Source organism: Oncorhynchus tshawytscha, linkage group LG22 (genome assembly GCF_018296145.1).
Source record: "Oncorhynchus tshawytscha isolate Ot180627B linkage group LG22, Otsh_v2.0, whole genome shotgun sequence".
NCBI lineage: Eukaryota > Metazoa > Chordata > Actinopteri > Salmoniformes > Salmonidae > Oncorhynchus > Oncorhynchus tshawytscha.
This window is the reverse complement of record NC_056450.1, coordinates 34,324,986-34,343,026: the sequence shown is the minus strand read 5'-3', so window position 1 is coordinate 34,343,026 and position 18,041 is coordinate 34,324,986. Positions and strand designations below refer to the sequence as shown.

The 18,041-nt window shown below is 42.6% G+C and overlaps 2 protein-coding genes across 2 annotated transcripts in view; both read left to right on the top strand.

The window, feature by feature from the left end:
* Positions 1–5,437, top strand: part of LOC112221342 (cytochrome P450 3A27-like) — a 32,929-nt gene extending 27,492 nt beyond the window's left edge. The window contains exon 14 of the mRNA XM_042304116.1: positions 5,322–5,437. The gene's annotated coding sequence lies outside the window, so the exon portion shown is untranslated. The remainder of the gene's footprint in view (positions 1–5,321) is intronic.
* A 10,243-nt stretch (positions 5,438–15,680) lies between these two features.
* The window catches only part of cttnbp2nlb (CTTNBP2 N-terminal like b), a 34,489-nt gene continuing 32,128 nt past the window's right edge, over positions 15,681–18,041 (top strand). The window contains exon 1 of the mRNA XM_042304114.1: positions 15,681–15,788. Coding sequence (XP_042160048.1) covers positions 15,783–15,788 — 6 coding nt within the window. The 5' untranslated portion in view covers positions 15,681–15,782. The remainder of the gene's footprint in view (positions 15,789–18,041) is intronic.

The window sequence follows — 18,041 nt, the reverse complement described above, 5'->3', positions numbered from 1 at the left end:
CTGTTCCCCAGTCACCTGTACGTTCACCTGTTCCCCAGTCACTTGTAGGTTCGCCTGTTCCCCAGTCACTTGTAGGTTCACCTGTTCCCCAGTCACTTGTACGTTCACCTGTTCCCCAGTCACCTGTACGTTCACCTGTTCCCCAGTCACCTGTACGTTCACCTGTTCCCCAGTCACCTGTACGTTCACCTGTTCCCCAGTCACTTCTGGTTCACCTGTTCTCCAGTCACCTGTACATTCCCCTGTTCTCCAGTCACCTGTAGGTTCACCTGTTCCCCAGTCACCTGTACGTTCCCCTGTTCTCCAGTCACCTGTAGGTTCACCTGTTCCCCAGTCACCTGTACGTTCCCCTGTTCTCCAGTCACCTGTACGTTCACCTGTTCCCCAGTCACCTGTACGTTCACCTGTTCCCCAGTCACTTGTAGGTTCACCTGTTCCCCAGTCACTTGTAGGTTCACCTGTTCCCCAGTCACTTGTACGTTCACCTGTTCCCAGTCACTTGTAGGTTCGCCTGTTCTCCAGTCACTTGTAGGTTCACCTGTTCCCCAGTCACTTGTACGTTCACCTGTTCCCCAGTAGTCACTTGTAGGTTCACCTGTTCCCCAGTCACTTGTACGTTCACCTGTTCCCCAGTCACTTGTAGGTTCACCTGTTCTCCAGTCACTTGTAGGTTCACCTGTTCCCTAGTCACTTGTAGGTTCACCTGTTCCCCAGTCACTTGTACGTTCACCTGTTCCCCAGTCACCTGTACGTTCACCTGTTCCCCAGTCACTTGTAGGTTCACCTGTTCCCAGTCACTTGTAGGTTCACCTGTTCTCCAGTCACTTGTAGGTTCACCTGTTCCCCAGTCACTTGTAGGTTCACCTGTTCCCCAGTCACCTGTACGTTCACCTGTTCCCCAGTCACTTGTAGGTTCACCTGTTCCCCAGTCACCTGTACGTTCACCTGTTCCCCAGTCACTTGTAGGTTCGCCTGTTCTCCAGTCACCTGTACGTTCACCTGTTCCCCAGTCACTTGTAGGTTCAGCTGTTCCCCAGTCACTTGTAGGTTCACCTGTTCCCCAGTCACTTGTAGGTTCGCCTGTTCTCCAGTCACTTGTACGTTCACCTGTTCCCTAGTCACTTGTAGGTTCACCTGTTCCCCAGTCACTTGTACGTTCACCTGTTCCCCAGTCACTTGTAGGTTCGCCTGTTCTCCAGTCACTTGTACGTTCACCTGTTCCCTAGTCACTTGTAGGTTCACCTGTTCCCCAGTCACTTGTAGGTTCACCTGTTCCCCAGTCACTTGTACGTTCACCTGTTCCCAGTCACTTGTAGGTTCGCCTGTTCTCCGGTCATTTGTAGGTTCACCTGTTCCCCAGTCACTTGTAGGTTCACCTGTTCCCTAGTCACCTTTCCCCAGTCACTTGGTTCACCTGTTCCCCAGTCACTTGTACGTTCACCTGTTCCCCAGTCACTTGTAGGTTCGCCTGTTCTCCAGTCACTTGTACGTTCACCTGTTCCCTAGTCACTTGTAGGTTCACCTGTTCCCCAGTCACTTGTACGTTCACCTGTTCCCCAGTCACTTGTAGGTTCGCCTGTTCTCCAGTCACTTGTACGTTCACCTGTTCCCCAGTCACTTGTAGGTTCACCTGTTCCCCAGTCACTTGTACGTTCACCTGTTCCCCAGTCACCTGTACGTTCACCTGTTCCCCAGTCACCTGTACGTTCACCTGTTCCCCAGTCACTTGTAGGTTCGCCTGTTCTCCAGTCACCTGTACATTCACCTGTTCCCCAGTCACTTGTACGTTCACCTGTTCCCCAGTCACCTGTACGTTCACCTGTTCCCCAGTCACTTGTAGGTTCACCTGTTCCCCAGTCACCTGTACGTTCACCTGTTCCCCAGTCACTTGTAGGTTCACCTGTTCCCCAGTCACCTGTATGTTCACCTGTTCCCCAGTCACTGTTCTCCAGTCACCTGGTTCACCTGTTCCCCAGTCACTTGTACGTTCACCTGTTCCCCAGTCACCTGTACGTTCACCTGTTCCCCAGTCACTTGTAGGTTCACCTGTTCCCCAGTCACTTGTACGTTCACCTGTTCCCCAGTCCCTTGTACGTTCACCTGTTCCCCAGTCACCTGTATGTTCACCTGTTCCCCAGTCACCTGTACGTTCACCTGTTCCCCAGTCCCTTGTAGGTTCACCTGTTCCCCAGTCACCTGTATGTTCACCTGTTCCCCAGTTGTGTGTAGCCCTGTTAACCTTTTTATATCTGGAGAGAGAAAAAACTATCTACCAACATTCATTTCTCTAGCTGTAACCTTTCAAAATAAAGAAAGTGGCACACTCCATGTATAAACTCCTAGCAATTTAATGGTCATTTACCAACGTTTCCGCATCACTGTGCCTTCCTCAGGGTAATGTCATGAAAACTTGAACCAGGTTATAAGCTAATATGCTGTAGAAAGAATATACATTTATAAGATGTGCTCATAAAGGAAAATGTGTTCATAAGAAGGCCCTGAGATCAAAATCAATATTCAGACCACTAGGAGTTAGATAGTAATCAATAAATCCTACCTGGATTTATGGATTATCAAAGAGAAGGATGCATTACACACAGATTTATACAGAAAGCCCACAGATCACAATACCTTGCTATGTGCGCATCCCCTTCCCCTCCAGAATGGTCTACCATTTAGCCAGTTATGCAGGGTTAAACTAATCGGATAGTATGCATCCCCTTCCCCTCAAGAATGGTCTACCATTTAGCCAGTTATGCAGGGTTAAACTAATCGGATAGTATGCATCCCCTTCCCCTCAAGAATGGTCTACCATTTAGCCAGTTATGCAGGGTTAAACTAATCGGATAGTATGCATCCCCTTCCCCTCAAGAATGGTCTACCATTTAGCCATTTATGCAGGGTTAAACTAATCGGATAGTATGCATCCCCTTCCCCTCAAGAATGGTCTACCATTTAGCCAGTTATGCAGGGTTAAACTAATCGGATAGTATGCATCCCCTTCCCTCAAGAATGGTCTACCATTTAGCCAGTTATGCAGGGTTAAACTAATCGGATAGTATGCATCCCCTTCCCCTCAAGAATGGTCTACCATTTAGCCAGTTATGCAGGGTTAAACTAATCGGATAGTATGCATCCCCTTCCCCTCAAGAATGGTCTACCATTTAGCCAGTTATGCAGGGTTAGATTTTGACAGCAATGCTAATAAAAATGACAGATACATTTAAAATGAGAGGCTACAAGTACAAAACTCTTAATGCTGCAATGATGAAAATAAAACCAAGAGAGGAATTACTAAAAACTCAACCAAAGAAGAAAAACAACGCAACTGTCTTTTGCACTAAGTACACCAAGGGTTCGGAGAAATTATTTTTTATTTATTTTATTTTTATTTAACTAGGCAAGTCAGTGAAGAACGAATTCTTATTTTCAATGACAGCCTAGGAACAGTGAGTTAACTGCCTTGTTCAGGGGCAGAACAACAGATTGTGACCTTGTCAGCTCAGGAATTCAATCTTGCAACCTTTCGGTTACCAGTCCAACACTCTAACCACTAGGCTACCCTGCTGCCCCAAATGAAAGCAACTCTGAAAAATCACTGGCATATTCTGCAATCAGACCAGAAAATTGCACACCTCTTCAAGGTATCCCCACTGGTGGTCTATAAGTGTGGTCTCAATATTGGAGATAGTTAGGTGAGATCTGACATGCCCCCTGAGCCCACTCAGACACTCTTGACACCTATCCCAAATGGGAACTACAAATGTGGCTCATGCACATAGTGCAATAGCACTATAAAAACATCCTTCAGACACCCAAATACAGGTGGAAAGATCCCTGTTAGAGGTATCATCTCATGCAAGACAAAGGGAGTAATCTATCTCATCACCTGTTCATGTGGAAAAGCCTACGTAGGACAAACGAAAAGACAATTAAAACAAAGCATAGCTGAGCAGCTCAATCAGGTGTAAGAACACTGACTATCCAATAGCAGCTCACTTTGTTGAAGCTAACCATTCAATCTCCTCCCTCAAATACACAGGCATTGAGCATGTTCTCTACCAAGGAGAGGAGGTAACATTGGGATCCTACTACTACAACAGGAGGCTTACTGGATATCCTATCTAAACACATTGACCCCTAGTGGTTTGAATATTGACTTTGATATCAGGCCCTTCTGAACACATTTTCCTTTATGTTTCTATATGATAACAATAGCATAGTATATTTAATATGCCATATACCATTTTGAACAGTTTCACTAATTCATCTTAATTAACTTAATCATTATGATTATTGTCATTGGTTGGACTAATTGCACTGTTTGTCTACATAACCTGGTTCAAGTATTCATGACATTACCCTGTGGAAGGCAAAGTGATGCCGAAACGTTGGTAAATTACCATTAAATTGCTTTTAATCTAGCTGTAACCCACCTAACACAGAACACCTACTGGTCACTGCTCAGCCTGCTATCTCATCATTATAATGATAATAACAGACTAGGATTGTGTTCATAATCTATTTATCTAGGCTGTACGTGGTGTAGGCAGCAGTGTTGATAGTCTGTCTGTACAGAGGGTGGACTACAGTGTTGATTGTATGTCCACACAGTGTACATTGCCATTCAGGTTTCAAACTCCCACAGTGACTCAGCAGTCTGAGACACACACACACACACGCACACGCACACACACACACACACACACACACACACACACACACACACACACACACACACACACACACACACACACACACAGACCCTGTATAGGCAATATTCTAGTCTCAGATTGTTAAGAAACAATGTCTCTCTTCGCTTTCATACAGAGCAGAAGGCGTTTCTTTCTTCTTCTCTGTGGTAGCATTTGGGCATGGCATTTGAAGAATTTTTTATATTTTTTATTTGATTTAAATGTATTTGGATACATCTTCCGATTCTAAATCAACTAATATGGCAGCTTAATGACTTTAAGTCATGTGTACCATTATAATAACATTGTGCTACTGGTAGGAGTAGTAACACCAATGACGGTAACATCAATAACAGAGGATTTTCTTAAATGGAGACCTGATGATAAAATATAAGGTTATTAAAACCCTTCAAACCTTCATTTACTATTGATATGATTAATCATTTTGCACACAATGTAATTTACCTTCATTTAAATTGACTAACACCAATTACACTTTTTATTATCAAATTATCAATGGAATCTTCAAATTGCGTGTCTTACACTGACAATGAACCTATGGGATTTTATTTGTATCAACTTGACCTTTGGCCAGGTAGTTGATCAGGATTAATCTCTCTCTTTCAGAGGCTACCCAACCAGCCAGTCAGGTTTCAAACTACCACAGTCACTCAATGCACACACACACGCACACACACACACACACACACACGCACGCACACACACACACACACACACACACACACACACACACACAGTGGCGACCCATCATCCAGGTTTGTGGGGCTCTGTTTTTCGCCCCACCTGTTAACAAAAAAACAAGTATGATGATGGCATTAATACATGTCACATTTCAGTTTGTAAACAATGTAAAAATAATATTAATTGAGTTAATAAAGCCGCATACAACAATGGTCTCTTTTTTTGCTTTCTTGCATAAGGCAGCTCCAAAATCTAGGTGTTTCAGCCTAGCTCAGTGCTTTCTGTGGTGGTGTGGCAGCCAGTGGAAACTATGGAGGGTAGGGTTTGGTAATATTCTCTAGTTGCGACTTGATTGGCTCAGTGTTCTGTCATTCATGGGGACACTACGTCACCGCAAAATCTATGAGGACAGCTCGAAAATTCAAGCCCCTTGGGTTCTGCCATAGATTTACATTAGAAGTGCCCATCCAAGAAGGCTCAAGGTAATATCTCATAATATCTACCTTAGTTTTGATTGGACTGATCATATTAACATCATATTTCCAAAATCTTAGCTAGCAAGCTAGACAAGTAGTCATCATCATGAATCAAGCTGACAATCTACTGGCAAATCCTTTTCAATCCTTGTCATATGAAGATAAATTACAGATAAAACGTATCACTGCTCATCGGCCATTGGACATAATACTAAGTGTATGTTGATTAGTAAGCTGTTAGTAGCCCATGTGCCTCACCCTAATAATTTGGTCTCTTTCCCCCTCATAATTTAGCCTACTGTTCTGACTTGGTGGTGCACCTGTAGCCTATTGCCTGTTTTAGAGTAATGTCATCATCAAATGTTTTATTTGTCTGCTTATATGCCCCCTTTATTTATCCTACGGTTCTGACTTAGTGTACATGGAGAATACTGTAATAACGGCCCATGTTCTGAATTTTGTCACTGTACATTTCAAAAGTGCTGAACAAATAGCTATATTGACTACCTCCGTCCTAGCTCGCACATTGTCTTAATCGAAATTACGGATTGCCTCTTATCCGCTCGTCGTTCCCATATGCCATAGTTTGTACATCTCAACTGTCATTAGAAACTACATTTATTTAAGCAAGTCAGCCATATCAGCTATGTTTTTTTTAAAGGCAGTAAATGAGGCTGAATGAACTGCCAGACAAGGCTCCGCTGAAAGCGAGGTGTAGCGGATTCACTCCCTGGTGCTGAAAAGAAGCTCTGCTGTTGGAACAGCTTTATGTAGCCCCTAACAGTTTGTGGGCACCGTTTGTCATCGTTATAGTGCAATTAATGTATTGTTTAGTGTTGTGTTGTGTAGTGGCTTTGCTGGCATGCATCTAAAAAAAATGGTTGAGTTTGCCCCAACAAGATTTACATGCTAAAATCGCCACTGCACACACACAAACACACACCCACCGGGTACAGGCAATATTCCAGTCTCAGATTGCTAAGAAATAATGGTTATCTTCCCTTTCATACAGGACAGAAGGTAAAGTGTTCCTCTGGGGTTCTGGCACATTGTCTGAGGGGCGTGTCTCCTATCTCAATGTCCGCTCCAGTGAGATCCATCCAGGAGTGGCTGATCCTGTGCAGTTCCCAGACAGACATTATGAAGGCAGTAGAGAGAAAGAGGAAATACGAGTTCGGAGGCAAAGGGCCCACGTGTCTTTCTTGTCCCAATGAACCTGTAGTTGTGTTCCTAGTCTATAGAGAAACACTGAACCTCTGGTGGTGTTACTAGTTGTCTATAGAGAAACACTGAACCTCTGGTGGTGTTACTAGTTGTCTATAGAGAAACACTGAACCTGTAGTGGTGTTACTAGTTGTCTATAGAGAAACACTGAACCTCTGGTGGTGTTACTAGTTGTCTATAGAGAAACACTGAACCTGTAGTGGTGTTACTAGTTGTCTATAGAGAAACACTGAACCTGTAGTTGTGTTCCTAGTCTATAGAGAAACACTGAACCTGTGGTGGTGTTACTAGTTGTCTATAGAGAAACACTAAACCTGTAGTGGTGTTACTAATTGTCTATAGAGAAACACTGAAACTGTAGTGGTGTTACTAGTTGTCTATAGAGAAACACTAAACCTGTAGTGGTGTTACTAGTTGTCTATAGAGAAACACTGAAACTCCACTGGTTTAGAGTGCTGGTGAGACCATATGGAGAACCTGTAGTTTTGGTGCCTTGTTACCAGTTGTTCCTTGCAACTGTGACAGCCCATTTCAGGTTCTTCTAAAGTCTGCACTTGTTCACTTCCTCCTCCCAAGTTTTCAAAAGCATTGGATTGGTCATTGGTATGTGGCAGACAGTGCTTCAACCTGGGTCATCAGTCAGTCAATGCACCAAAACGGTCTTATCCCACTGAGCTAAGGCCTTGGCATGAGTTTGAGGAGCTAATGAAAAGTCAAGCCTTCACATATCAGGGAAGGTTACACATTACATGTGTGAAAGGGGCAGGAAAGCTAGACTGAAGGTTCTGTCAAGGGTTCCATCCATTGGCCACAAGGGGGAGTATAAGAACCATGTTAAAAAATACACTGCCATACTCAGAGAGTAGTCAAATCAAATCAATAATTATTTTATAGTCAGGTCCAATAGCACAGTTCTGACAGGAGAAAGAAAATGTTCAAATGTTCAAATGTACAATAGAAGAAGATGATTTCCCTTCCAGGTAATAGGCCATTTATAGTATTGATTGAGCCTATATTTGTGATTTAAAATCATGTGATGTCTTCTTGATACTAACTAGGCTATGGGTTCTGGTTTATGAGCATGTGCAACAAATGGAAATTATACAAATTATACAAGACATAGGCCTATAGGCAAAGGTACAGCCAAACTTCATCAGGTAGCCTTAAGTGAATAGAAGTGATAGCTCTGACATCTTGTTCAAGTAGGGGAGAGTGAACTAAGGTGAGCCATTTTTTAAATTCAGCATCAGTCCATCAAGGGGAATATATACTGAGCAAACATAACATGTAAAGTGTTGGTCCCATATTTCATTCTAACAAATGTTGTGTACAGATTTGTTTACATCCCTGTTAGTGAGCATTTCTCCTTTTCCAAGATTATCCATCCACCTGACAGGTGTGGCAGGTGGATGGGGACAATAAAAGGCCACTCTAAAATGTGCAGTTTTTTCACACAACACAATGCCACAGACGTCTCAAGTTTGAGGGAGCGTGCAATTGTCATGCTCACTTCAGGAACGTCCACCAAAGTTGTTGCCAGATAATGTAATGTTCATTCCTCTACCATAAGCTGTCTCCAGTGTTGTTTTAGAGAATTTGGCAGTACGTCCAACTGGCCTCACAACTGCAGACCACGTGTAACCACGCCAGCCCAGGACCTCAACATCCAGCTTCTTCATCTGTGGGATCGTCTGAGATCAGCCACCTGGACAGCTGATGAAACTGAGGAGTATTTCTGTCTGTAATAGAGCCCTTTTGTGGGGAAAAACTCATTCTGATTGGCTGGGCCTGGCTTCCCAGCGGCTGGGCCTGGCTTCCAAGTGGGTGGCCCTATTCCCTCCCAGGCCCACCCATGGCTGAGCGCCTTCCCAGTCATGTGAAATCCATAGATTAGGGCCTACTGAATTTATTTTGATTGACTGATTTCCTTATATGAACTGTAACCCAGTGAAATCATTGAAATTGTTGCATGTTAAGTTTATATTTTTGTTCAGTATAGTATTATTTCCAATGAAGATATATACATACAGTACCAAACAAACGTTTGAGCACATCTACTCATTCAAGGGCTTTTACTTATTTGTACTATTTTTTACATTGTAGAATAACAGTGAAGACATCAAAATGATGAAATAACACATATGGAATCATGTAGTAACCAAGAAAGTGTTAATCAAAACAAAATAGATTCTTCAAAGTAGCCATCCTTTGCCTTGATGACAGCTTTGCACACGCTTGGCATTCTCTCAACCAACTTCATGAGGTAGTCACCTGGAATGCTTTTCCAACAGTCTTGAAGGAGTTCCCACATATGCTGGGCACTTGTTGGCTGCTTTTCCTTCACTCTGCGGTCCAACTCATCCCAACCCATCTCAATTGGGTTGAGGTCGGGTGATTGTGGAGGCCAGGTCATCTGATGCAGCACTCCATCACTCTCCTTCTTGGTCAAATAGCCCTTACACAGCCTGGAGGTGTGTTTTGGGTCATCGTACTGTTGAAAAACAAATGATAGTCCCGCTAAGCTCAAACCAGATGGGATGGTGTTTCACTGCATAATGCTGTGGTAGCCATGCTGGTTAAGTGTGCCTTGAATTCTAAATAAATCACAGACAATGTCACCAGCAAAGCACCCCACACACCATCACACCTACTCCATGCTTCATGGTGGGAACCACACATGCGGAGACCATCCTTTCACCTACTCTGCATCTCACAAAGACACAGCGGTTGGAAACAAAAATGTAAAATTTGGACTCATCAGACCAAAGGACAGATTTACACCGGTCTAATATCCATTGTCCGTGTTTTTTGGCCCAAGCAAGTCTCTTCTTATTATTGGTGTCCTTTAGTAGTGGTTTCCTTGCAGCAATTCGACCCTGAACAGTTGATGTTGAGAGGTGTCTCTTACTTGAACTCTTTGAAGCATTTACTAGGGCTGCAACTTGAGGTGCATTTAATTGCCGATTTCTGAAGCTGGTAACTCTAATGAACTTATCCTCTGCAGCAGAGGTAACTGTGGGTCTTCCATTCCTGTGGCGTTCCTCATGAGAGCCACTTTCATCATAGCTCTTGATAGTTTTTGCAATTACACTTGAAGAAACTTTCAAAGTTCAATATTGACTGATCATGTCTTAAAGTAATGATGGACTGTAGTTTCTCTTTGCTTGTTTGAGCTGTTCTTGCCATAATATGGACTTGGTCTTTTACCAAATAGGACTATCTTCTGTATACCACCCCTACCTTGTCACAACACAACTAATTGGCTCAAATGCATTAAGAAGGAATGAAACTCCACAAATGAACTTTTAAAAAGGCATACCTGTTAATTAAAAATGCATTCCATGTGACTACCTCATGATGATGGTTGAGAGAATACCAAGAGTGTGCAAAGCTGTCATCAAGGCAAAGGGGGGCTACTTTGAAGAATCTCAAATATAAAATGTATTTTGATCTGTTTAACACTTTTTGATACTACATTATTTCATAGTTTTGATGTCTACACTATTATTCTGCAACGTAGAAAATAGTAAAGATAAAGAAAAACACTTGAATGAGTAGGTGGCTTGAAACTTTTGACTGGTACTGTAAGTTTCAGGATGTAGAGTATCCCTGGACGGGATAAGTTGAGCCACGGGACGGGATAAGTTAAGCCTTGTGACAGGTTAAGTTGAGCCTCGGGACGGGATAAGTTAAGCCACGGGACGGGGTAAATTAAGCCACGGGACGGGATAAGTTGAGCCACGGGACGGGATAAGTTGAGCCACGGGACGGGATAAGTTAAGCCGCCTACAAATTTCAGTATGGAATTAAACATTACCTCTACCTTTTTAAAACCATGTCTTTATTTCCCAAGCAGAATTCAACACAATCACAATAGCTTTTTTGTCTTTTAATCATTTTATCAATCTTTTAACACAGGCTTAACACCTAACAAACACGTTGTACACCTAACAAACACTTTAAACATAGTCTAGGCCCTGTTCTTACCTCATATCCCAGCAACAATGGGAGGAAAACACTTAAATCTGCTTATCTTGCCATTTGCTTAACTTACCCCATGGCATTGTTTCAACTTACCTCACTGCAAACATTTGGACTATTTTATCACAAACAGCTGCAAGGATGCCCTTTCACGCTAGGTTTAGGATCTCATATTGAAGCTTATAGAGACCACAACAGATGTATAGAACAATCTTTAAAGTATCTACTTTGGTTTACATACAACCATCATGGAACTCTAACAATAAATGTATTTGATCATCAATTTGTTTTACCTAACTTGCTTACCACTTTTTACATGTGTTTTCTTCCTTCACAGACTCCATGAAATGATAACCTCTTTGTAAATATTTGGTTAAATTATACATTTTGTGTATGGTTTCCTAGAAATAAGGGCCGCTCAACTTACCCCACTCTCCCACAGGCCTATTAGATTGCTAATTGGGGGACCCTGTGTTGAAGCCAACGTGACTCCATCTGGGCACTTCCCCATTTTGGAAGCAATAAAAATGCATGTATTATTGTCTACATTTGTTTAGCCACATTTATTCTATTAATTTATTCTATTTTATATATTCTGTGAGCTAAACATAAAATATATATATAAAGATATATATAAAAACATTTCCCTTAAAGTATAATTTTTTGAGATGACTATTGTTACTCTCCCCACTACAACAAAAACACTTGAATGCATGTCCTTTTGTTCTTGAAACATTTAAATACTGTAGGACTCCATTCCTATGGAGGACTGCTCCTACTGGGGAGTGCCAATATGGCCGACCGGTGATTTCAAAGCTTCCCAATGACCAACACATAGCATCAGAAATCCAGTGTTTACGGTATATACATCACTGCTGTTTTCGGAATAGACTGATGGTGACTCAACTCAACTCTGCCTTGATATAAGAGAACGGAGTTGAGCGTTCCTCAGCTAGCTTTCCTTGAGTATAGCCACGGGAAGTAGGGGTGCTGAGGATGCTGCAGCGCCTCCTGAAAAATCAGAATAATACCAACAACAAAAAAACAATGTTTTTTTTCACAACAGTAGTGCTCTGGGCCTTTACTAGCCACTGTATCTGGGCAAACACATTTTTCCAGAGATATTAAAAAAAGATTCTGTTAATATGTCAAATGATGAAGAATTGCACGAAATTTTTATAAAATTAATAAAAATATCGGACCTGCAAATACAATGACTCACTATATATTCAAAAGTATGTGGACACCCCTTCAAATTAAAAGATTCAGCTATTTCAGCTACACACGTTGCTGACAGGTGTATAAAATCAAGCACACAGCCATGCAATCTCCATAGACAATCATTGGCAGTAGAATGGCCTTACTGAAGAGCTCACTGACTTTCAATGTGGCAATGTCATAGCATGCCACCTTTCCAACAAGTCAGTTTGTCAAATTTCTTCTCTGCTAGAGCTGCCCCGGTCAACTGTAAGTGCTGCTATTGTGAAGTGGAAACATCTAGGAGCAACCGAATGTGACCGCCGAGTGCTGAGGCGCGTAGCTTGTTACAAACTGCCTCTGGAAGCAACGTCAGCACAAGAACTGTTCGTTGGGAGCTTCATGAAATGGCTTTCCATGGCCGAGCAGCTGCACACAAGCCTAAGTTCACCTTGCGCAATGCCAAGCGTTGGTTGGAGGGGTGTAAAGCTCGCCGCCATCGGACTCCGGAGCAGTGGAAACACGTTCTCTGGAGTGATTAATCACGCTTCACCATCTGGCAGTCCCGACGGACTCATCTGGGTTTGGCGGATGCCAGGTAAACGCTACCTGCCCCAATGCATAGTGCCAACTATAAAGTTTGGTGGAGGATGAATAATGGTCTGGGGCTGTTTTTCATGGTTCGGGCCCCTTAGTAAGGGAAATCTTAATGATACAGCATACAATAACATTCTAGACGATTCTGTGCTTCCAACTTTGTGGCAACAGTTTGGGGAAGGCCCTTTCCTGTTTTAGCATGACAATGCCCCCGTGCGCAGAAAGAGATCCATACAGAAATGGTTTGTCGAGATCAGTGTGGAAGAACTTGACTGGCCTGCACAGAGCCCTGACCTCAACCCCATCAAAAACCTTTGGGTGGAATTGGAACACAGACTGCGAGCCAGGCCTAATCACCCACCATCAGTGCCAGACCTCACTAATGCCCTTGTGGCTGATTGGAAGCAAGTCCCCGTAGTAATGTACCAACATCTAGTGGAAAACCTTCCCAGAAGAGTGGAGGCTGTTATAGCAGCGGGGGGGAGGCAACTACATATTAATGCCCATGATTTTGGAATGAAATGTTTGATGAGTAGGTGTCCACATACTTTTTGATCATGTAGTGAAGATTCATGCAATGTTTTTACTATAAAGGAGATCTTTCCACCGCTCCTCTTGTCCACAATGGACTGTGAACCCACAACCTTCTGGTCCAGAGCCCTTTCAGAACTCCTGCATTGGCATGTAATGAATAACCACTTCTAAAACAGCATATCTAAGGCTCTGGTCTGTCCAAGAAATGATTGTAAATGGTAGGCATGTTCTCTGCTATCCACTTCATGTTTTAATTATTATTTTGGCTATAGGGGATTCTTTTTTCAAGCCTTCAGGGAGGGTTTAGGTGAAATATATTTTGCTGAAGGGAGGGCCATCCATTTTCATTTCAGAGAGGCCAGATTTTCTCCATGTTACCTTCAGTATAAATGGCATTCCCTCCCAAAGCTTTACCTGAATGAAATATATGAAACTGATCATGACTACATTTAATCTAATTTCACAGCAATTGGTAATCAACATGCAATAATACATGTATACTGTCAATCGTTGCTGGCTTAATTAATATGTTTTTTGGACGTCCTTGGTCTTATGTATTTGGTGGAGGGACTATAAATGAGGCCAGCTTTACCATATTATCCTGGAGACATACCTACACACTTACTTTGCGTGAATGATATATCTCAGCTTTAAACAGTGTGACGTTCGAGTACAAAATAATGTGTTTTGTTTCTTTCTATTATGTGGTTGCATGAAATAGCAAATGTGAATTCAACAATTCCATCTTTGTGGCTCCCTGATGAAACAGTAACATCCATTATTGTATTTAAGCTTAGCCAACCTGTACTTTATGGTTTAGTAGTGTGTTGAATAGATTCCACGATCCGGACAGGACATGAGCTAATGCTCGGCTCGTTCTCGAAAACAGTGTGTAATCCTATGCAAATGTTAATCTACAGCCATGGTGACGTGTAGCACCGCCCACCCGGCGAAATGGCGTGAGTGTGTGTGTGCGTGGGTGTATCCCTTACGCCTCGATCACACATACACTGTTTTGCGCAAAATGGTAGGCAGCATGATCAGGATATGTATGCAACAAAAGTTCAACATTCACCTTCTGCTTCCATTTCTGTCAAGCCGTCTTTGCATAATTCCAACGTATGAACCACATAGAACGCAATGCAAAGCAATTCTGCAAGGCAAACGGTCAGCCAGCTGGTTCTGGGGCTCTGTTGACAAACACAAACAGACCCCAAGGACAGCAACACAATTACACCCAACCAAAAAAAGCATAGACTTTCTATTAAGAAGTGCCATAGGCAGACCTGGCTCTCAAGAAAAGACAGACCATGTGCCCACTGCCCACAAAATGAGCTGGAAACTGAGCTGCACTTTCTAACCTCCTGCCCAAATGTATGACTATAAAAGGCACATATTTCCCACCAAGAATAATAAAATAAAATCAAGTTTAAAAATGGTCACATCCGCCAAATAAAATAGGCGTAGACCTTACCGTGATATATGCTTACTTACAAGCACCTTAATCAACAATGCAGTTTTAAGAAAAATATGAGTTAAAATTAAAGAGTAACAATAAAACAACAATAATGAGGCTATATACAGGGGGTACAGGTTCAAACACAAATACAATTTGAACAAACTCCTGTATCTGTTAGGTGAAATGAGACCGTATGCAATCACAGCAACAAGAAAAGTTCAACCAGTGTATCAGAAGCACCAACCACTAATAATATAATATTTTCAACATTGTTATTCTCTTGAACATTCTTTTGTGAGTAGACCTGTTTATTCTGCCTGCCGGCTGTGAGACCACGGTGTTATGCCGTCGCCGTTCGCAAAGATTGATACATGTTAATGTATGATTATTTTTGTCTTTGTTTCGTTTAATTCGCTTGCTGGTTTTTGTCTTTGTTTTGTTTGAGTTTTTTCACTTGCTTTCCAAGCAAATAATACCCCTTTGAATTTAATTGACTTGATATTCTAGCCAAAACAGAGAGCGCTGGGTACGCTATGTGAACAAGCCTAGAAACCACCAGTATGAATAGATCTCGGACCAGTTCAACCTGCCTAAATCCTACGCTGAGCCATTGGAGGAAGAACGAAAATCCGATTTTAGATCAGCGTCTAGGCGCAACTTTAACCAACACACCCAAACAAAGAGTTTTACCCCGTCGCTGCGAGCCCGCCCCTGTCCCTGCCCACCACTGCTAAGCCAGTCTACTATTGGTCAGAATTTTGAAATACGCCCCATCGATAGGCTGTCTGTCTTGTCAAAGACTGTTGTCTTATTCGCCACTGGGATAAGCGCTCGGATACTCGGGTTCTACTATTCATTTTTATTTTAACGTTTACGTTTGTATGTTGTTGTAAAATTGATGAAGTCAGGACTTAACGCATGAAGGTATGTGAATGTAGGACACTAATATTACCATATGATCGCAGCTTCTTTCATGATCTTTAATTGTGTGTGCGTGATTTGAGCAAGTGAGCGTAGCTGGCTGGCTGGCTGGCTGGCTACAGTACCGGACTGTCCTGCCAAGTATCCCGCTGGAATAATAGGAAGGGAAACTTTGTAACCACTAGCTTGGTTGATATCTAAACGAGGATTGTAATATTCAGAACTTCCAGATGGTAGAATAAGATGGTATCTGCTCTATGAATTGCGTTTCTATCTGTAATGTTCTACATATTTAACCACTGAGTACAACCCTGATTTGTTGATCATCTAGTAGCCTAGAATTGTGAATGCGCATTAGCCTAATAGGAACCCTAGACACTCTTTAAATAGCATACAAAATAGGTACACCCACCTCACCTTGTCTCTCCAATACACAATAACTAGTCTAAACAGAGAGACTGGCAGGTGGAACAAGTGTTTTCCCACCTGACAATAATTAACTCATCTTTTTGTTTTTTTGTTCACCTACACTACAACAACCATGTCTCAGGTGACTAAGACTAGCATGACCAGTGAGTCTTTTTCCTCTGAAGGAGTTAGCTAGAAGTGACCATGGCGCTGTCACACAACTACAATAAACACTGTTAACTATTACAGAAGGATTCTGCTTCATTTGAGACAATGGCTCCAGGACACAGGACTGCAGGAGATGTGTTGATGTAGCTGGTGTCCCACTGAGCTGTCTTCCTCTGGTCTGATACTCACCTGTGCTTTAAATCCGCTTTTGTAACAAATTTGGGGATTTTTTTTTTTATACCTAAATAGGACTCAAACCTTGTGCATGTCAGTCCAACACACAGCAAGCCCAGAATGAGGACAGGGTGTGATAGGTTGATAGGTTTACCTAAATAGGACTCAAACCTTGTGCATGTCAGTCCAACACACAGCAAGCCCAGAATGAGGACAGGGTGTGATAGGTTGATAGGTTTACCTAAATAGGACTCAAACCTTGTGCATGTCAGTCCAACACACAGCAAGCCCAGAATGAGGACAGGGTGTGATAGGTTGATAGGTTTACCTAAATAGGACTCAAACCTTGTGCATGTCAGTCCAACACACAGCAAGCCCAGAATGAGGACAGGGTGTGATAGGTTGATAGGTTTACCTAAATAGGACTCAAACCTTGTGTCAGTCCAACACACAGCAAGCCCAGAATGAGGACAGGGTGTGATAGGTTGATAGGTTGCTGGTGTTGAACCCAGGTCGTCAACGTGACACGAAACACAGACACACACATTACTGGCTGTTGAGATATCAGAGTGAAGTCAGATATCTCATCTACTCATTAAAGGAGAGTTTATGCTCAATAAGCCAACAGTTCAACCACAACAGTTTTATTAACAGTTAACTACAGTGTGTGTTTGGGTGCATTGGTGTGTGTGCGTGTTGGGGTAGTGTTGGTGTAGTAAACCAACCGCACACATTAACACTCAGTTATTTGGTTGTGAGTGAGGGGTCAACCACATAATGCATTGAGGTCTGTGTGAAGGAGAAAATGTCCTGGAGCAGTGATGCAATACATGTAAACATAGGCTAGGCTACTCAGGCAAACACAAGACTTTGTCGAGGGGTAGTGTTTACTCATAGGAGATAAGGCAATGATACAGACACATATGATGATACAGACAGATATTAATCTACAGTGGATGCTGTAGTTAGTAGAAACAAACATGGAGAGAGAGACAGAGAGAGAGAGTGAGAGAGAGACAGAGAGAGATACACAGAGAGAGACAGAGAGAGAGACAGAGAGAGATACACAGAGAGAGACAGAGAGAAAGAGAAAGAGACACAGAGAGAGAGAGAGAGAGAGAGAGAGAGAGAGAGATACACAGAGAGAGACAGAAAGAGATACACAGAGAGAGCTACACAGAGAGAGGAAAGCAATAGACGTAGGACAGGAATTGTCTGTGGTCTTTGTCCACGTAGTTCCCATGGCAGCCAGGGCTGTGGTCTGTGTCCATGTAGTTCCCATGGCAGCCAGGGCTGTGGTCTGTGTCCATGTAGTTCCCATGGCAGTCAAGACTGTGGTCTGTGATACATCACAGAGAGGGAGACTTGCCTGGGACATGCTGAGTAAAAGGAAGAGGAGAAACCACAAAGGGAGAGAGAAAGAGAGAGTATATAGACATAATATGACATATGCAATGTCTTGATTCTTTTGGAACTTCTGTGAGAACTTCTTATTTCACCTTTGTT